The 21959-nt window shown below is 44.0% G+C and overlaps 1 protein-coding gene across 1 annotated transcript in view; it reads right to left on the reverse strand.

The window, feature by feature from the left end:
• The window catches only part of LOC139155776 (histone-lysine N-methyltransferase 2B-like), a 104977-nt gene that overhangs the window by 60139 nt on the left and 22879 nt on the right, over positions 1-21959 (reverse strand). Inside the window, 7 exon segments of the mRNA XM_070731043.1 lie at positions 655-750; positions 5896-6042; positions 7483-7596; positions 8488-8586; positions 9945-10057; positions 12172-12417; positions 20406-20461. Coding sequence (XP_070587144.1) covers positions 655-750; positions 5896-6042; positions 7483-7596; positions 8488-8586; positions 9945-10057; positions 12172-12417; positions 20406-20461 — 871 coding nt within the window.

Below are 21959 nucleotides of genomic sequence, written 5' to 3' on the forward strand. Positions count from 1 at the left end.
ACCACATTTGGAATATTGTGTTCAGTTCTGGAGACCTCACGTACAAAAAGATATTGACAAAATTGAACGGGTCCAAAGACGGGCTACAAGAATGGTGGAAGGTCTTAAGTATAAAACGTATCAGGAAAGACTTCATGAACTCAATCTGTATAGTCTGGAGGACAGAAGGGAAAGGGCGGACATGATCGAAACATTTAAATATGTTAAAGGGTTCAATAAGGTTCAGGAGGGAAGTGTTTTTAATAGGAAAGTGAACACAAGAACAAGGGGACACAATCTGAAGTTAGTTGGGGGAAAGATCAAAAGCAACGTGAGAAAATATTATTTCACTGAAAGAGTAGTAGATCCTTGGAACAAACTTCCAGCAGACGTGGTAGGTAAATCCACAGTAACTGAATTTAAACATGCCTGGGATAAACATAGATCCATCCTAAGATAAAATACAGGAAATAGTATAAGGGCAGACTAGAGGGACCATGAGGTCTTTTTCTGCCGTCACTCTTCTATGTTTCTATGTTTCTATGGATTTCAACTCCCAGAACTAAAAAATCAGCCAGCATGGCAGGCTGCGGGGGGATTCTGGAAGCAGAAAGTCCACAGACCTTAAAAAAGGTTGCAGAGGTTGAGAAACACCGGCCTACGTTTTCTACTTACCCAGCCCTTCCTCTTACGGAATGGTTTGGTGGGATAGTTGGGGCCGAGACAGGCCAAGTGATAACAGTTCCTGCAGCGTTCACACTCCAGCAGTTGCTGTCACGGGTTATAGAAGAAAGAGAGAAAGGAAGTAAGGGGCGGGAAAGGTCCAGCTGCCACCCCTGTATTTGGGACCCTTCACAGCTCCCAAAGGAGAACTCTTGATCAGAAATGCAAAAAAAGGCGCAGAAGAAAACAAAGTGGGGAGCTGAATATAAAAAACTATGTTAAGGAAAACCAGATCCTTAGAATTCTTCTTTTTAAAAATGTTAAATCGCAGTTTATAGAATAGTGTAACAAAGTTGGAAGGGACTTTGGAGGTCTTCTAAGTCCAGTGTTTCCCAACCTTGGCAACTTGAAGATATCTGGACTTCAACTCCCAGAATTCCCCAGCCAGCAAATGCTGGCTGGGGAATTCTGGGAGTTGAAGTCCAGATATCTTTAAGTTGCCAAGGTTGGGAAACACTGTTCGAGTCCAACCCCGATTAGGCAGGAAACCCTACACCAGACAAATGGTTATCCAACTTCTTCTTTAAAACTTCCAGTGTTGGGGCATTCACAACTTCTCGAGGCGAGTTGTTCCACTGGTTAATTTTCCTAACTGTCAGGAAATTTCTCCTTAGTTCTAAGTTGCTTCTCTCCTTGTTTAGTTTCCACGCATTATTATTATTATTTTTTGGATTTGTATGCCGCTCCTCTCCGAAGACTCGGAGCGGCTCACAACACAAAAAAAGTACAAATCCAATATTTAAAAACAATTTAAAACCCCTTAATATAAAAAACAGTCATACATCCCAGACAAACCATACATAAAGCGAAAACGGCCCAGGGGAATCAATTTCCCCATGCCTGACAGCAGAGGTGGGTTTTGAGGAGTTTGCGAAAGGCAAGGAGGGTGAGGGCAGTTCTAATCTCCGGGGGGAGTTGATTCCAGAGGGTTGGGGCCACCACAGAGAAGGCTCTTCCCCTGGGCCCTGCCAGACGACATTGTTTCATCGACGGGACCCGGAGAAGGCCCACTCTGTGGGACCTAACCGGTCGCTGGGATTCGTGCGGCAGAAGACGGTCCAGTAGATATTCTGGCCCGATGCCATGATGGGCTTTATAGGTCATAACCAACACTTTAAATTGTGACCGGAAACTGATCGGCAACCAATGCAGACTGCAGAGTGTTGGTGCAATATGGGCATACCTGGGATTGCTTCTTGTTCTAACCTCAGGTGCTTTTGGGAATTGGTTGACTCTTCTTTGTGACAACCCCTGAGATATTGGAATACTGCTATCATGTCTCCCCAGGCCTTTATCAAACCAGACATACCCAATTCCAGCAACCGTTCTTCATATATTTAGCCTCCAGCCCCCTAATCATCTTTGTTGCTCTTCTCTGCCCCCTATCTAGAGTCTCAACATCCTTTTTGCATCGTGGCTACCAAAACTAGATGCAGTATTCCAAGTGTGGCCTTTCCAAGGCCTTATAAAGTGGTATTAACACTTCCCGTGATCTTGATTCTGTCCCTCTGTTTATGCAGCCTAGAACTGTGTTGGCTTTTTTGGAAGCTACAGTAAACTGCTGGCTCATATTTATGATAAGGATGTTTCTTCTACTCCAATGCCTGTCCAGCCTGTCATGTTGTGGGCATTATTGAATCCACCTGCCTTTTGTTCAAAGAACCATTTTCCACTTACAAACCCGAACCTCCGAAACTGTAACTGGAAAAGTCAGGGAGAAGCCTCCGTGGGGCCTCTCTAGGAATCTCCTGGAGGAAACAGGGCTGGAAAAGTCAGGGAGAAGCCTCTGTGGGGCCTCTCTAGGAATCTCCTGGGAGGAAACAGGGCTGGAAAAGTCAGGGAGAAGCCTCCGTGAGGCCTCTCTAGGAATCTCCTGGGAGGAAACAGGGCTGGAAAAGTCAGGGAGAAGCCTCCGTGGGGCCTCTCTAGGAATCTCCTGGGAGGAAACAGGGCCGGAAAAGGCAGGGAGAAGCCTCTGTGGGGCTTCTCTAGGAATCTCCTGGGAGGAAACAGGGCCAGAAAAGGCAGGGAGAAGCCTCTGTGGGGCTTCTCTAGGAATCTCCTGGGAGGAAACAGGGCCAAAAAAGCAGGGAGAAGCCTCTGTGGGGCTTCTCTAGGAATCTCCTGGGAGGAAACAGGGCTGGAAAAGGCGGGGAGAAGCCTCCGCGGGGCCTCTCTAGGAATCTCCTGGGAGAAAACAGGGCCTCCACCCTCCCCGTGGTTTCCCCAATCGCACACATTGTTTACTTTTATATTGATTCCTATGGGAAAAATTGCTTCTTCTTACAAACTTTTCTACTTAAAAACCTGGCCACAGAAGGAATTAAGTTCGTAAGTAGAGGTACCATTATATATTGATTTTTAAAAAAAAAAAACCTTGCAAAAATGCCATTACAACCATGTCTGCTGGAAGTTTGTTCCAAGCATCTACTACTCTTTCAGTCAAATAATATTTTCTCATGTTGCTTTTGATCTTTCCCCCAACTAACTTCAGATTGTGTCCCCTTGTTCTTGTGTACACTTTCCTATTAAAAACAAGGGGGATCATGTCCCCCCTTTTCCCTTCTGTCCTCCAGACTACACAGATTGAGTTTACAAACTCTGAGTGGGTTATTGGATGACAATGGTGGCAGCCAAGAACATGCTGCAAACATGTGCAGGGGGGAGTTGAGATGGGGTAATTGCAGCCTGGCTGAGGTTACAATTTGGCAGACACTAAAAGAACCTGAGATGATAGGAATCAAAGACACAGACAAAGTTTTTCAACATTGGCAAATTTTAAAGAGTCCGGAAGTATTGGGCAGCCTATAAATTTAAATAATAAATAATAAATAAATAAAAATATGTAAACTTTCACAGCCAGAATCCTCCAACCATCATCTTAAAGATGCCAAGCTTAAGGAATACTGGGATAGGGCAACAAAAGACCCATTAGGCCTGGAGACACAGTGAGGGAGCGATCTGAAATACAGCATTTGGTCAACTGTTCTCTGTCCTAAAGCACGCACAAATAAGAGAAATGGAATATACCGTATTTTTTGGAGTATAAAACACACCTTTGGGGAGGAAAAGAAAAAAACAGCTGATTGACAGGTGCATGGTGCTCCCAGAATGCTCCCAATCAACTATTCTCAGAGCTGAATTTTAGCAACAGGTTGGTTGGTTGTGAGCTCTGTGCCTTACTTTCTTCTTTTCTGTCTCTGAAACCTCCATTTCTGTTGTGGTTAGCTCTGGCCCAGCTCCTGCCCCAAGGACTGTGGATGTGGGGGAGACAGCCACATGCTGCAGACCTGTTTTGCCCCCGATGGAATCTGCTGATGAAGGCTCCTCTGACCCAGAAGACATGAGTGACAGGGAGGAGGAGAGTGTGGCAGACAGCTCAGAAGGAGATCAATTGTCTAGCTCTTCCTTGGATTCAGAACAAGAGTTAATGATACAGCCACGCATGCGGAGAGCGATGCATAGGCGGCAACAACTGAGAGATTATTATCAAAGAAAATGAGGCCACCTGTGGTTGGGTGGGGCTGTGGTTAATTAGTGAGGCTGCTATAAATAGAAGCCTATGGGTTTGGCCATTGTGGAGGATTATCTGATCCTTGTGTTTCATGACTGCTTTACTGACTTTGACTTTTTGTGTGCTGATTTTTCCCCGCTTTGAACCTAAACCAGAGCAAAGTGTGTTTCACTTTGTGAAAGAAGAAGGACTGTGAATTGCCTCACAGCTGCAAGCTAAGTATCACAGAACTGATAAGGGACTTGTACAAATTACCAGTTTGTTTGGAGACGAGTGCTCTTTGCTATCCGAAAAGAGGGCTTGGTTTAAGTGAATTTTCATTATAAAGAACATTGTTTTGAATTTTCAAACGTGTGTGTGTGTCTGAAATTTGTACCTGTGAATTTTTGGGAGGAGTCTACCAGAGAGCCCGACAGAACAATTTCAGAGGCTTTTTTCCACTTCAAGCTCTGTGTCAGAGGCTTTTTTCAGCCTTCGAAACCTTTTGAGAGGCTGGGCGAGGCTATATTCAGAGTATAAGACACACCCAGATTTTCATCCTCTTTTTTTTAGGGCGGGGGGGGGGGGTGTCTTACACTCCAAAAAATAAATGGCTAATTTTTAAATGACCTAAGAAATTACATTTTTATGGGTGAGGGAGAAAGGGGCAGAGGAAAGCACCAGATTCAAGTCAGCTAAAAGGGAACCAGTGAAGCCACTTGGGAGCATAGTTCCCTCTAAGCTGAGCAGTGAGCAATGGCTCACTTAAAAATCATCATCAACTCAGAGTTTTCCAAACCTGCCCAGAAGCCGAGAGGGAAAGAGTGAGAGGGAAGGAGAGAGAGAGAAAGAGAGAGAAACAGATAGAAAAAAGAGAGGGAGGAAAAGAGAAAGAAAAAGAATGGGAGTAAGGAAGAGAGAAAGAAAATCAAAATCTAGTTTGAAACCAGCTCAACTATTTAAGTGGCATTTTGATATTGATAGAGTTGCCCTATTACGAGCTCACTGTTGTAGACACACAGTACAGTATTTTATTTTGAAATTCTCGGAGTTAAAACAGGGGTGGGTTTTTTATTTGTTTGCTTGTTTGTTTGTTTATTTATTTATTATTTCTGTGCCACCCAGTCCCAAAGGGACTGCCGCTCAGACACTATACTTTTCCGCGCCCCCCCCAAAAAAAAATTAGAGGGAACACTGCTTGGGAGATGGACTACTCATGTTAAAGAAATCAAGAATTGAGATGCCCGCGTGCCCATATGGCTCTCTATAGAAAAAAAAGAGAGAGAGAGAGAGCATTCATGAAAAAGGAAGGAAGGAAGGGTGGTTGGAGCAAAAGAGGAAGCTAGAGGAGGATGGGATTAATGTGTTCTAAACATCAGTTTATTGGCCACTTCTGCTATTGCTACATGTGCCCGTTTTTTGATTACGCAAACTCTCTCCCCATAATCCTGAAACTGGAGACGAAGACCCAGGGGCAAGCGATTTAAAAGCCACTGTCCTGACACTTCAAATCATCTATCCAGGAGCTCGAAAAAGCGAAGAGCGCTGCCATTTCCAGAGTGCTGCCTCCTGCCCCACTTAGGCAGAGCTGTTGGGTGATGCAATGATGGAGTGCTGTTTTCCTGTTAGCAGAAGGGGGGGGGGGTGTACAGGCCAAGATAGTTTTCATACACGCGCGTGCACACGCACACCTTCCTTACCTTGGATGCTTTGTTTTTGCGGTCACAGACATAACAGAACTTGCAACGGCGACAACACCAGCTGTCCTCCTGCTCGGGCAGCGGCTGTTCATCCTCCTCCAGGCAGAAGACATGGAAAGGATCACAGCATACCTGGCAGTAGACAAGCTGAAGAACAGGCAGCAGTCATAACTCCATGAAAACAGGCAACAGGGATCCCTTTTAAATCCCCAAATCCCACCCGATCCTGAAAGTAAAAGGACCTGGCTATGCAGAAACATAGAAGACTGATGGCAGATAAAGACCTCATGGTCCATCTAGTCTGCCCCTATACTATTTCCTGTATTCTATCTTACAATGGATCTATGTTTATCCCAGGCACGTTTAAATTCAGTTACTGTGGATTTACCAACCACGTCTGCTGGAAGTTTGTTCCAAGGATCTACTACTCTTTCCGTGAAATAATATTTTCTCACGTTGCTTTTGATCTTTCCCCCAACTAACTTCAGATTGTGTCCCCTTGTTCTTGTGTTCACTTTCCTATTAAAAACACTTCCCTCCTGAACCTTATTGAACCCTTTAACATATTTAAATGTTTCGACTTTTCCTTCTGTCCTCCAGACTATACAGATTGAGTTCATGAAGTCTTTCCTGATACATTTAGAAACATAGAAACATAGAAGTCTGACGGCAGAAAAAGACCTCCTGGTCCATCTCGTCTGCCCTTATACTATTTCCTGTATTCTATCTTAGGATGGATATATGTTTATCCCATGCATGTTTAAATTCAGTTACTGTGGATTTATCTACCACGTCTGCTGGAAGTTTGTTCCAAGGATCTACTACTCTTTCAGTAAAATAATATTTTCTCATGTTGCTTTTGATCTTTCCCCCAACTAACTTCAGATTGTGTCCCCTTGTTCTTGTGTTCACTTTCCTATTAAAAACACTTCCCTCCTGGACCTTATTTAACCCTTTAATATATTTAAATGTTTCGCTTAAGATTTAAATTTTATGCTTAAGACCTTCCACCATTCGTGTAGCCCATCTTTGACCCGTTCAATTCTGTCAATATCTTTTTGTAGGTGAGATCTCCAGAACTGAACACAGTATTCCAAATGTGGTCTCACCAGCGCTCTATATAAGGGGATCACAATCTCCCTCTTCCTGCTTGTTATACCTCTAGCTATGCAGCCAAGCATCCTACTTGCCTTTCCTACCGCCCGACCACACTGCTCACCCATTTTGAGACTGTCAGAAATCACTACCTCTAAATCCTTCTCTTCTGAAGTTTTTGCTAACACAGAACTGCCAATGCAATACTCGGATTGAGGATTCCTTTTCCCCAAGTGCATTATTTTACATTTGGAAACATTAAACTGCAGTTTCCATTGCTTTGACCATTTATCTAGTAAAGCTAAATCATTTACCATATTACAGACCCCTCCAGGAATATCAACCCTATTGCACAAAACCCTATTGCACAACCCTATTGCAACTCCACCTTATCGATTCCACATGGGAAGTAAACCCCTTCCTCAAATTCCTGCCCAAGGGAACTCACACCCCACTTTTCGGGACTTCTCAGCTCCTTTTCCTCAGACCCACCTGATGGAAACCTTTGCTTGCGCAGAGCAGGCATACCACCTGCGTGGTGACTGGTACTGAAGTGAGGATGCTGAGACCGCCCATCAGCCAGACGTTCTCCAAGTCACAGTCTTCCTGTAGGGCACACAAGTGGGGGAAACAGTTTGCTCTAAAAGCTACAGAACCACACACAGTAAATCAGTGAAGTGAAAGGGAATTTACAAATCTTACAACGTTTACAAAGGTAACTTTGTACAAGGTAAGGGCAGAGAGAAAGAGACAGGCAGAGACAGACAAAGAGAGAAAAGAAAGACAAATTAAGGGAAAAGGGAATGAAGAAAGAAAGAGAGAAGGAAAGAAAGAAGGAAAGAAAAAGAGAGAGAAAGAAAGAAAGAGGAAGAAAAAAGAGAAAGAAAAGAGAAAAGGAAAAAGAAAAAGAATGAGAGAGAGAGAGAGAGAAGGAAGGAAGGAAGGAAGGAAGGAAGGAAGGAAGGAAGGAAGGAAGGAAAGAAGGCGGGGACCAATCAGCATCAAAGGAAATTTGTTTTGCAGCTTGGGAATGATACAAGAAAAATCCTCCTGTGCACTTAACAAGACTAATAGGAACTTAGATTTAGAGATCAGAGACTACTCAAAAAGGTAAAACAAAAATAAACATTTTATACTGAGTTATAAAAACAAGTAAGAATCATCATATATCCTTGTTGGACAAACAAGCTTACAAAACTGTGCAGCAACCAAACCTTATACCCGCTAAAACTCCAGAACTATCTCCGAGGATAGTCCTGCGTATAACATGCTGCAGTAGCCTAGACTAAAATTGTTCAGGTCTGGTTCAATAACATCTCTAGAGCCACTTGGGTTTAATAGGCATAAAGCTGTAAATAACAGATTTAGAGACAAGGGCCAACTGAGATTTTGCTCCGCCAGGGAATACGCTATGGAGTCTAGCAATTGCCAACATGACTTCGCTGCATGGGGCCTTCTTTCAACTGGGTGTCTGTGAGACAGGTGTTCCTGCCTCACCTTGAAATCAACCCTGAGACGGTGGACTCCATCCGTGGATTTTTGTTTCCCATTCCAGCCATTGGAGATGGAGGGGAGTGAGGCAGAAGGAGGGATGTCCTGTGAAGGGCAGAGAACGGAAGATAACATCAGATTAACAGAATATTCCGAGACATTTACTGCGGTTGCCTTTGGGGGGATACACAATGCTGGTATTAGAATACAGTGGTACCTCTACTTAAGAACTTAACTCGTTCCGTGACCAGGTTCTTAAGCAGAAAAGTTTGTAAGTAGAAGCAATTTTTCCCATAGGAATCAATGTAAAAGCAAATAATACATGCAAACCCATTAGGGAAGAAAGAAAAGCTCGGAATTTGGGTGGGAGGAGGAGGAGGAAGAAGAGGGGGAGGACAGTCGCTGCCGAAGGAAGGAGCTGAGGTGAGGGGAATAAAAAAAAATCCAAAACTTTAAGGCTTAAAAAAAAAAGAGGGACTCTAAGGCAGTGTTCCCTCTAATTTTTTTTGGGGGGGCAGAAAAGTATAGTGTCTGAGCGGCAGTCCCTTCGGGACTGGGCGGCACAGAAATAATAAATAAATAAATAAATAAATAAATAAATAAATAAATAAATAAATAAATAAATGAATGAATGAATGAATGAATGAATAAATAAACAAACAAAAAACCCACCCTGTTTTGCCTGACAGAATTTCAAAATAAAATACTGTACTGTGTGTCATAATAGGGCAACTCTATCAATATCAAAATGCCACTTAAATAGTTGAGCTACTTTCAAACTAGATTTTGATTTTCTTTCTCTCTTCCTTACTCCCATGCTTTTTCTTTCTCTTTTCCTTCCTCTCTTTTTTCTATCTGTTTCTCTCTCTTCCTCTCTCTCTCCTTCCCTCTCACTCTTTCCCTCTCGGCTTCTGGGCTAGTTTGGAAAACTCTGAGTTGATGATGATTTTTAAGTGAGCGATTGCTCACTGCTCAGCTTAGAGGGAACTATGCTCTAAGGCAGCGAGGAGGAGCACGCGTCACCCATATACCTGGCGCAAGGCTGCCTCCCATACATTGCCCCAGAGAGCAGGAAACAGGCCGGGCTCTCAAATTTCCTGGGAAATTTTTCAGGGCTTGAGTTCTTAAGTGGAAAATGGTTCTTAAGAAGAGGCAAAAAAATCTTGAACACCCGTTTCTTATCTCGAAAAGTTCTTAAGTAGAGGCATTCTTACGTAGAGGTACCACTGTATGATGAGAAAAGAAATAAATGGATATGGGGGATGAAGGAAAAATCGGTGTACTTTGCCATAAGGAAAATGAATCTTGGTAGGGAAAAACTGACTTGCTGTTTGGCTCACATCCCGCTTAAGGAACACCATATTCACAGTGGATTCCTTAAAGTCCCTGATGTGCCCTGTGCACCCTTCTGAGTTACGATACAAGCAACGCTAAAGCCTTGCCCAGATCCTTGCCTCTCTCACCTTTTCTTGAGGTCTCACCTTCTCTGGTTTCTTTCTGGCTTTCAGCTGCACCACAGGCTGCAAAGAACTTTTTCGTGGCCGACTTTGCTCCTCGGGGTCCAAGGGAAGCAAATCTGGAAACATACGAGCCTCTTAGAGCGGATTTTCTTTCTTTTTAAAAAGTTTTTTTTATTTATGATACAATTAAAAAAGAAAAACATTGGACATGACGCAACATTCCAGTTTAAACATTTTCATTAAGTTATTTCTCCTCCTAAATATAATTCTTTATCTCTATATAGATATATCCAAACTTTATATACAATACTAAATTCATTTTTCCCCAATTCGCGAACATAAGAATATATACATTTCCAATTCATCACTAATTTGTAATCCCAACAGTCCTCCTCGATTACCATCAGTGGTACAATTTTATCCCAGATTTCAAAGTATTCCAATTCATTCTTATCTTTCAATTGTACAGTAAGTCTATCCATTTCAGCACAACAGTATTTTTGTAGTAATAATAATAATAATAATAATGATGATGATGATGATGATGATGTCCGCTGAGATCCTTTGGCACTGCGCCCAGCGTGCCAAGTACCACTGGGACCACTTTCACTGACTTATGCCAGAGTCGTTGCAGCTCGATTTTTAGAATTAGTGAAATATGAAGATCTAAAAATCGAGCTGCAACGACTCTGGCATAAGCCCGTGAAAGTGGTCCCAGTGGTACTTGGCATACTGGGCACAGTGTCAAAGGATCTCAGCGGGCATTTGAAAACTATCAGAATTGACAAAATCTCCATCTGTCAATTGCAAAAGGCCGCTTTACTGGGATCGGCAAACATAATTCGCCGCTACATCACGCAGTCCTAGGTGCTTGGGAAGCGCCCGACTGGTGATGAAATACGAAATCCAGCATAGTGATCTCGTTTGCTGTGTTGTACTGACATAATAATAATAAACATTTATTTATAGTGCCCTTTTAATAAAGGGCATAACAGCCTGTTAGCAATAGCACTTTTTTAAACAGAGCCAGCATCTCTCTTCCTCTGAGTTTCTTTGTTTTTCCATATTTTTTTTGCAAAAGTCTAGCAACAGTCATGATATGCAGCATTAAGCTCCCTTACCATATTTATCTATAGCAATACCCATTAAGAAGAGTTTCAGCTTTAGTTCTATTTTCAACATTAATATTTCTTCCAAACATTGTTTTATCCTATTTCAAAAAATCACAGGCTTTTGGACATTCCCACCACATGTGGTAATAGGTCCCTGGTATTATTTTGCATTTCCAGCACATCAGTGACAGATTTGGGCCCGTTTTACCTAACCTCATGGGTGGGAAATGCCATCCGTAGAACTTCTTATAAAGATTTTTCTTGTATGAAATGACCAAGGGGAGTTTCCCGTTTCCTTCCCATAGTCTTAGAGCATATTCTCTTTGCATCAGACTCAAACAGGACGAGAAGCTACTCTATTCTTCCCCAGCCTGACAAATCCACTAGTTTTTATCTCAGAGAAGCTATGAATCAACCATAAATCTGAATCTACTGGACTATCTATCATTGAACCTCAAAGATTTCTGGCTTGCAGTAACATCACAACACACCAAAATGACACAACCTCTCAGGACTTGTGTTTTTGGGGTCAGCCCGTCAAGCGCCTCCTAAGAAAATTGTGACCCTTATAAGCAACCCAATAACCATAGCCACCGCTTCATATACAATAGTGTTCCCTCGATTTTCGCGGGGGATGCGTTCCGAGACCGCCCGCAAAAGTCAAATTTCCGCGAAGTAGAGATGCGGAAGTAAATACACTATTTTTGGCTACGAACGGTATCACAAGCCATCCCTTAACACTTTAAACCCCTAAACTGCAATTTCTCATTCCCTTAGCAACCATTTAGATTATTACTCACCATGTTTATTTATTAAAGTTTATTAAAAAAAATATTTATTAAAGGCGGACGAAAGTTTGGCGATGACATATGATGTCATCGGGCGGGAAAAACTCTGGTATAGGAGGAAAAACGCAAAGTATTTTTTAATTAATATTTTTGGAAAAGCGTGGTGCAGCTGTTTCATGAAATTCGAACCCGCGAAAATCGAGGGACCCCTGTACATGCGAGAGCTTATTGTTTTGAGCAACTGGCGTAGATGGCTACTGACAGGCACGGTAGCTGGCCAATACCTGCGTGGAAGTCATAGACCAAGCAACCCAAAAGCTCACAGCTCACCTGAGTCTCGGGAAGATTTCCGTCGATGAGTGGCTGAGCCAGAGGCCGGCTCTGTGTCCGAGTCGGAGGATTCAAAGATGTCATAGGAGGGCCTCTGCTTGACGCAGCGCCGGGCTGACTTACGCTGCAGCAGAGAGTCTTGCTCAGCAGTCTCTGTGGCCCCCAGCATGACTTCCCAGGGGGCTGGGAACTCCTCTTGCGAATCCTCTGAATCCCAGGGGGCGATGGGCTTCACTACCGTACGGCCTGAAGACAAAGGCATGGGTGAGTGGAGCCTGGCAGCCCGACTCGGGCGGCAAATGGATGTTGGGCAGAAGGGCCATTTCCTCCCCTTCCCCCCCCCTTTGCACTCTCCCCCAAGATTTGTTTTAATGGATGATGAGAGGTGGGGGAGAAAAATGAATGCAAACCCTTGAAATGATGAGGCATGTTACTTAGTGCAATCCCAACACGCTCTGAACGCCTGGCGAGAACCAAAAATTCAAAAGCTGTCCTGTTCCGTTAGGAACCCTTCATTCTACCAGCATCGACTTTCAGCTCAACCTACTGCTCAGGGCTGGAGGACTAACAAGGATTCGAGAAGAGAGTTTGCCCAAAGAATATTTCTGTATCTCTTTGCTGCGACCGGAGGGCATTCGGGTTTAAGCAGCCCAGATTTAATACTGGTGAGAGGGTAACTATCACCCACCTTGTGGAAGAAGCTTCAACCCATTTTGTGCCAGCGGTGGCTTTGCTTAGTCCAGGAGGCCTCAAAACTTGGCAGTTTTAAGACTTGTGGACTTCAACTCCTAGAATTCTCCAGCCAACATAGCAGATTGGAGAATTCTGGGAGTTGAAGTCCCAAAGTCTTAAAACTACCAAGTTTCAAGATCTCTGGCTTAGTTGCTAACCCATCTAAGGTCTCCTCCCCAAACCTTCATGAGCTCACTTACCTTAGCTAGAACTCATCTTCCATCTATGGTGGCAATGCTTTAATCGCTCCCTCCCACCTGTCAGCAATCTAGGTTTACAATCACTAAGCCATTCCTGATGGACACGCTGTTTAATCCACTTGGCCCTCTTCCTATCTAAAAGGCTGGCAAATGGCTCTCCTCTTTACTTTCTCATTTCCAAATACAAAAAAGAGATTTAAGGATTCTACAGCTAGGAGCAGAGAGATAAGGAATAAAAAAACCCTAAATGGGATTTCAGAAGCTGTTACTACCTAGGTCATTGTTCCTATCACATTGACCACCTTGGCTTAAGGCTCTGAGCTCCAACTTCAGTCAGGCACTATGGATTTACTCAAGGTTTAAACAAAAAAACCCTCTACACTGGATTATAATTCTCCTTCTCTACAGCAAACCCAGGAGCAATTTTCCTCCTTTCTAGCAGCCATTGTCTACTTTCTCATATGCAGATGAAACGAAATGAAGGGCCTGATCCCAACCCCTCCCCCTTTGAAGGTACTATTAAGAGGTTTTTGTGTGCGTGTGTGCTTCTCCCATTGTTAACTAATTGATCCAGAAATACAAATGAATTAGAAATTCAAGGGAAGGGAGGGGGGGATGTTGGAAGGCCCAAAGCTTCCTGCCTCTGCTCCCTTTGTGGAAAGTGAAAAAAGGATGGAAGAAAACAAGTGAGGAGGTAAGGCAGGGGAAAAGACCCAGCAGCTGAAAGAGATTCCCACCCACCCACCCCCAAAATTAAGCTGCACCATCTAGCATTTCTCCCAAGCCACCCTCAGAATTGACCTGAAGAAGTTGGGAAGCTGGGCTCCAATTCTCTCCCCCCCTCCCTTCTTCCCTCCCCCCCCCCCCCCAAAGAACAGAACAAGCAAAAAGTTGTCTCCCCCCACCTCTACATACTGCCACCTCCCCACCTTCAACCTTTATCTGCTCACATAAGCAAGGTCTCTTCAGTCTGCACAGCAAGGGAGGACATTCTAATAGGAAGGAAGGCTCTCTCCTTGTCAGGTCCACTCAGGTCCCAATGGCCTCCACAGCCCAGCCCCTTCCTAGGCCCTGCCCATTTCCTCCCCATAATCCCAAACAAGACAGGACCTCCACCCCCTTCCCAAGGTTGCAGCCTTATCTGGTGTATCCATGGCTCCACCCATCCCATCCTTGAGCAAATCTACAGCAGTCCTGCCACCTAACAAGGGCCCTTTCCCATTGGGAGGCTTAAGGTTACAATTCCCAGGATTCCCCAGCAGGTCTCTGGAAGATGCCCAATTGGGGAAGGCTGGAGTCTACTTTTTAAGGCTGGTTTCTTCCAAAGAGCATTGAAAAACGTGGACGGGGAAGGGAGCAGAGAGAATGAGGGAGGTTGCTGCCTGAGACTCTTTCCAAAGAGCATTTAATAGTTGCTCAAAGTTTTTAAACTAGGATTCTCAGCCTGGTTGTGTGGACTTCAACCCCCAGGGAATTCTGGGAGTTGAAGTCCACAAATCTTCAAGCCACCAAGGCTGAGAAGCATCTAAACTTGAGCACCCAGGGGAAACAACAGAGGGAGAAGGAAGACAAGCAAGCAGCAAGCATGCGGAATTTCAGCCAGGCTGGGTTACAGTATTAATTAGGGATAAGCAGGAGGGCTAGGAACGGCAAAGGTTTATTTATTTACTTATAATTTCCAAGAACCGAATCACAAAAACTTAGTCGCTTCTAACCTTCTGGGTGTTTTATTGTGAATGCAGAGTGTGTTGTGAGCTTGGTTTAAGAGAGCCGTCCCAAATCCCTGGGCTGTGCTTATGCTCAGAGGCCACCTATGGCTGAACAACCTGCTTATTCAGGCCAGTTAGCAGTTTCACTGGCCCAGTAAGCAAAGTTTATGTAGTTTTCCCATTTGGAAGTGGTTGTTGCTATTGTTGGTTAGCATTCTGTGCAAACCTAGCTCCATTTCGCCTTAGCATAAGCTTCACCCTACTGTGTGAGCCAAGGAAATGGGTTAATTTGGTAGGAAGGACAAAGGTGTGCTGTAAACTCCGACTTCGCACATGGAACTAAGCCACTCCGATGGGCTTCGTTCTAGTAACCAATGTTATGAACCTCTGTGGGTCCCAAGCCTGACTATCAACTGCGATGACAGCCACGATCTGAGGAGGCCACAAATTAGGAAAGAGCTGCAGTAGATAACAGGAAGTGGGGATATCAGGAGTAAGTGACCAATTAAGTCCACTGATTGGTGCAACTTTTTCCTCCTTTCATATCCACCCCAAATCAAGGAACTTGGGTTTAAACGGAGTTCTTAGAAACATAGAAACATAGAAGTCTGATGGCAGAAAAAGACCTCCTGGTCCATCTAGTCTGCCCTTATACTATTTTCTGTATTTTATCTTAGGATGGATATATGTTTATCCCAGGCATGTTTAAATTCAGTTACTGTGGATTTATCTACCACGTCTGCTGGGAGTTTGTTCCAAGGATCTACTACTCTTTCAGTAAAATAATATTTTCTCACGTTGCTTTTGATCTTTCCCCCAACTAACCTCAGATTGTGTCCCCTTGTTCTTGTGTTCACTTTCCTATTAAAAACACTTCCCTCCTGGACCTTATTTAACCCTTTAACCCTTTCTTACATTTAGGATGCCTATTCTAGGCTATGACTCAGGATGTGGTCTTACTTTCAAGGTGATTTTAGGGAGGTTTTTCCGCCGCCGAACCTCGGCAACCCCAACACCCATGTGAAGGACAGAGAGCATCGCTTATCCCACTTCCCAAGGATTAGTGGAACGTAAGAGCAATTAGAACACTGGAAAGCAGGGTATAAAGGTTAGATAGCATTTTAATAGTCACTTTAGGAGGGTAAATGTTTCCATACGACAGGATCCTACAAAAACTGGACTCTGGAGGACAAGAGGGGTCGGGATGAAATGCACGGCTAATGTCCAGTGGTAGAAAATCTGCACCATTTTGGCAATATCATAGAAGGGCTTATATCCTCACCAATGATGAAAACTTAAAATTGCAGCAGATCAGATTCCACAATCCCATTGGAAGGGTAGTAGCAGAACAGCTTGAAGGTTTGCCAAATATTTTTGTTCTTGAAGGGGCATAGGTGATTGAGGGAATGGTGCAAGAAGGAAAAATCTGACGCCCGTTTTAAATAGCTTTGGGGGCAGGAGACGGTGATCTAAACAGGGTATCTATTTAAATTGCATTCCTTTTAATGGCTATATTTCCCATGAAACGAAATATGTATCTCCAGAGAGAAACAGCAAGGAGCTTGTGACCCCAGGATCTAAGACGTGGCCTGAAAGTTGTGTGATGGAGCCATCTTCCTTAAACTAAGTGAGGCCAACCTTGGTTAGCGTTTGGAAGAAGGACCAGATGGGGAACCTTGCGGCACCAATCTCAGGTTTCCTGGAATTCTTGAAAGATAGCCTGCCCAAGATTGTCAACCAGATCAAGAGGTCTCCAACTTTGGAGACATTAAGACTTGTGGACTTCAACTCTCAGAACTCTGGGAGTTGAAGTCCACAAGTCTTAAAGTGGCCAAGGTTGCAGACCCCTGAACTAGATGGAACAGCATTTCAAATTGCAACAGGTACCAGTAGTTCATGATTCAAGGATAGGTGTATTTGTCACAGCACAAAATAAGGGGAGTGAGAGGAACAGCACAGCACAGTGTAATGGCTACAGACAATACACATTAAGAAGAAACAAAATACAGAGCCGGGAATATGTTAAATCAGGCAACTGCTCAGTAATACAGCTCACGCTTTGTAAAAAGTTCCCTAATTTAATTTTTGGCAGCTCCAGAGGGAAATAATATGGAGGAGAGCGGAAAGGCTAGGCCAGACTTTGGAGAGCTGCTGACAGCCCAAAGACAAGATGGTCAAAAAGTCTGACCTGATATGAAACATCTTCTTGGGTTAAAAGTTTAACTGTGATTGTGGAGGTAGAGCAAGTTGTTGGAATTTATTTTAATAGGAAGCATGTGCAATTCAGCACATTTTTTTTCCAGGAAGCAAATCTAAGAATAGGTCTATGTTTATGGAGATTCTTAAATCATCCAGGTCATGATTGTCCCAAAGGTTCATTTTCATGGGAAAACTGGACTTTCGCTGAAGGTGCCTTTCCTTAGAGGTGTTTCGCTTCTTATCCAAGAAGCTTCAGTTCAGAACTGAAGCAGCTTCTTGGGCGAGAAGCAAAATGCCTTCAAGGAAGAACAAGTTGCCCCTTGAAAAAAAACACCTTTGACTCAAGAACAGGTCAGCTCTCCGGCCTCAGATTTTTGGATCGAGGCAGCCAACAAAGCTAAACCAGCTACGATGTTCATCGAGAATTAAAAAGCAAAATTAAAGGCCAGGTTCAACAGTACTAAGTTGCTTCTAAAGTGTTGAGGCCTAGCCACACAAAGAAGTACAGTGATACCTTGTCTTACAAACTTAATTGGTTCTGGGACGAGGTTTGTAAGGTGTAAAGTTTGTAAGACGAAACAATATTTCCCATAGGAACCAATGGAAAAGCGATTAATGCGTGCAAGTCCAAAATTCACCCCTTTTGCCAGCCGAAGCGCCCGTTTTTGCGCTGCTGGGATCCTCCTGAGGCTCCCCTCCATGGGAAACCCCACCTCTGGACTTCTGTGTTTTTGCGTGGTTGCAGGGGAATCCCAGCATCGCAAAAATGAGCACTTCGCTAGCAACGGAAGTCCAGAGGTGGGGCTTCCCAGCGAAGAGAGCATCAGTGAAATTGCAGCATCGCAAAAACACGGAAGTCCTCGAAACCCCACCTCCGGACCTCTGTGTTTTTGCGATGCTGTGATTTCACTGAGGCTCCCCTCACTGGGAAACCCCACCTCCGGACTTCTGTTGCCAGCAAAGCGCCCGTCTTTGCGCTGCTGGGATTCCCCTGCAGCATCACAAAAACACGGATGTCCAGGGGTGGGGTTTCCCATGGAGGGGAACCTCAGGGGAATCCCAGCAGTGCAAAAACGGGTGCTTCGCTGGCAACGGAAGTCCGGAGGCGGGGCATCCCAGAGGCGGCAGTGGGTTTGTAAGGTGAAAATAGTTTGTAAGAAGAGACAAAAAAATCTTAAACCCCGGGTTTGTATCTCAAAAACTTTGTAGGATGAGGCGTTCGTAAGACGAGGTATCACTGTAGAGGAACTCGATATTAAATCGTCCTAACTCAATAGGGCCTCTGCCCCCTCCACCTCAATATTCTTAAAGCAAACTGCATTAGAAATTTATTTATTGAAAGATTCTCTGGAAACTACCGCTCACCAAGCAGACTTTGCTCCAAGAAAGATGAACAGGCCAGAGGGAGTGTGAGTGAGCAGACATTGTTCAATAGCGGCACAGCAATATCCTGGGGGGCAGCAGTTGATTATGGATCCTCCTGAGTTGGACATCTGATGTTCTGGTATGTTTATCATCAAGCCATTTGGTTTATGACCCATATTCTGTACACAGATCCTCAGGAGCTCACCTTCACTTGATGACCTTTATATTTAATGACTGCCTTGGTCATCATCCAAGGTGATTGTCTGGACTGGCAGAAGAGGACATGACTTTGAGTGCCTCCTCTGCAAACTTCGGCTGGTTTTCATACTGGTTTACCTCCCTCCTGTGACCAGTATAAAACACCTTGAAAGCCTTAGAGCAGGCTAGTCGCTTTAGTGGGCTTGTTGATAATATTCTACAACAAGCATGTATTTTCAACAAATAATGTAGGGCAGTGTTTCCCAACCTTGGCAGCTTGAAGATATCTGGACTTCAACTTCCAGAATGCACCAACACTCCGCAGTCTGCATTGGTTGTCAATCAGTTTCCGGTCACAATTCAAAGTGTTGGTTATGACCTATAAAGCCCTTCATGGCACCGGACCAGATTATCTCAGGGACCGCCTTCTGCTGCACGAATCCCAGCGACCAGTTAGGTCCCACAGAGTGGGTCTTCTCCGGGTCCCGTCAAGTAAACAATGCCGCTTTGCGGGACCCAGGGGAAGAGCCTTCTCTGTGGTTACCCCGGCCCTCTGGAACCAACTCCCCCCAGAGATTAGAATTGCCCCCACCCTCCTTGCCATTCGTAAGCTACTTAAAACCCACCTCTGCCGCCAGGCATGGGGGAATTGAGATATTCTTATCCCCCCTAGGCCCTTACAATTTTATGCATGGTATGTCTGTTTGGTTTTTATAACAATGGGTTTTTAATTGTTTTTAGTATTGGATTATTATTGTATGCTGTCTTGCTATTGCTGTTAGCCGCCCCGAGTCTTCGGAGAGGGGCGGCATACAAATCCAATAAATGAATGAATGAATGAATGAATGAATGAATGAATAAATAAATAAATTCCCTAGCCAGCTTTTGCTGGCTGGGGAATTCTGGGAGTTGAAGTCCAGATATCTTCAAGTTGCCAAGGTTGGGAAACACTGATGTAGGGAACTGCAGCACAGAAATGTATCATAAAGAGTAATGAGTTCCTCCCACATCACCCAAAAAGGAAGACGGATTCTGTGGACAAGGGAATGAGCCTTTCTTTAAGGGAGGTACCGTTTCTTCCCAGGAATACTACATGCTCCCAACCAGACGGACCCTCCCTTTCTTCTTCTTCTTATAGGCCTTAATGCTTCTTCCCCATCCCTGATGGTTTACATACCACATTTCAACTGCTTCACAAAATGGTGCCGTGTTACAATTTAATATGTTAAAACTGCACACAAGTTGTTGTAAAATAGAAACCCGCCAATATACAAAGTGATTCATGAGCATTTCCATTGGTCAACCCGCCTTTCCACAAACATTTACGGCCCCCGTGTGGTTTACAAGGAAGGTAGATTAAAAACAAACAACGCGGAATCGATGAAACAGTGAAAGTGTATCAAAAAACACACACAGTTGCAAAAAGCTACAATTAAAAGACAGTAGAAACATTAGCTTTGGACTTATACAAAACTTTTTCAAAGGCAAACTACTAGAACATTAAAAAAAAAAAGCCTGTCTTAACACAGGCACTTAGGATGTGAAGCATCAAACATTATTCATTCTGGCATAATGTAGAAATCTATGTTCGCCATCCAAGTTTGGACATTCAGTGCAGAATTTCCAGCCCTTTGGTATGGGCTGGACTTTTAACTAGTACGGTTATACAATGGTATACAATTTTTTTTTTTTTAAGTGCCCCTAACTAGAAGGTCACATAATATCTAACAGGAAAAACCAACGACACACAGAGAGAAGTAACCACACATGATCACGCAACCAACGCACAGGAGCACATTAGTCCAGCCATGTCCAACCACTCAACTGTTACCTTTCTTAGACAGCCGTTCCACTCGCCGTGCTTCAATCTTGTCGCACTTCCGATACCTGTCAGCCAGACATACATTGTCAGAGTAGAGGAAAAAAGGAAAAAAAACTACCTCCAACAGACTCTTCAGCCCAGGGGTTCAGGAATAAGCCAGGAGGACTCAAGCTTGGGAAGGGGACACATCTGGATTTTAGGAGAGCACGATAGCAATAGAAATAGCACTTAAGACTTATATACCGCTTTACAGCCCTCTCTAAGCAGTTTACAGAGTCGGCTTATGGCCTCCAGCAATCTGGGTCCTCATTTTATCCACCTCGAAAAGGATGGAAGGATGAGTCAACCTTGAGCCTGGTGAGATTCGAACTGCCAAACTGCAGGCAGCCAGCCAGCCAGCAGAAGTAGCCTGCAGTACCGCACTCTAACCACTGCGCCACGGCAGCTCAAAGAGTAAGATGACTGTCACAATGGACTATTAAGCAGAAATACCCATTGATTAAATATTGAATTCTCTAGTGTCGTGGTAAGACTTTTGTGGGGTTCCTGAAAAAATGCCAGAGACGGATATTTTATTGAGAGCCATGCCAACTTTCTGTAATTATTTTAAGTGATGTTTTTAAAAGGCAAGTGGAGTAAGTGGGGTCTGGATGCCTCGTGATGCCTGGAGGCCCTTTTTTCTCAGCCTGAATTCACATTTGCCAGGCATTGCAACTTAAGTCATACAGACCAGGGGCTTTTTATAAGCCTTTTAAGAAGAGTTTGGACACCCCTTGTCTGGAAAGATATAGGGTCTGTTGCAGGGAGTTGGACTAGAAGACTTCCAAAGTCCTTTCCAGCTTTGTTATTCTGTAAATGGCTAGACACAAGCATCAAGCAAAGCCAGCAGCAGAGCCCTGGGCTTTGCTCAGGACAAGGCGAGTCTGTTGGAGAAATTAAGTAGGAATTTGGCCTTTCTTTCCCATCACTCTGCTAGAAGCAAAAGAGATAGGTGTCCTAAGACAGGAAAACAACGACTCCTATTAAAATTAGGAAATTCACATGGTAATTTGAACACATGAAGCTTTCCAAATATATTTTATATCTGAATTCTCCCACTGGCTGGCTAGGCACTGAAGTTGAAAATCAAGCTCTTGGTAGGACCAGGTTTTTTGGGGGGTGGGGTTTGGGGAGGGGGGCTTCTTACACTTAAAATGAAACTTTGAAGACCTACACTGCTGTGGGAAATGCAATGTCCTGATTGCACAACTTGTAGGTATCTATTTCCTCCTTCTATCAAAAAGAAGAAGAATTTCCATCCATTTGGACCACTGTCCCATGAGGGAGGAGACTTGAGGTTTTATTGCAAATGTTTTCAGTCTTGGGCATGTGTTGCCTTCAGCTCCCGGAATTCCCTTAGACAGCAGGCTGACTGAAGAATTCTGGGAGTTGAAGTCCACACAACTTAAAAGTTACCAAGATTGAAAAAGAACTGTCATTAAATGTGGCAGTGAGAAGAAGAGGGAGCGGGGGAAAATATTTTAAGAGTATTTGGCTGCTGCCTTTCAAACGTCTGGTTTTTTA

Source organism: Erythrolamprus reginae, unplaced genomic scaffold (genome assembly GCF_031021105.1).
Source record: "Erythrolamprus reginae isolate rEryReg1 unplaced genomic scaffold, rEryReg1.hap1 H_54, whole genome shotgun sequence".
In the NCBI taxonomy this organism is placed as follows: domain Eukaryota; kingdom Metazoa; phylum Chordata; class Lepidosauria; order Squamata; family Dipsadidae; genus Erythrolamprus; species Erythrolamprus reginae.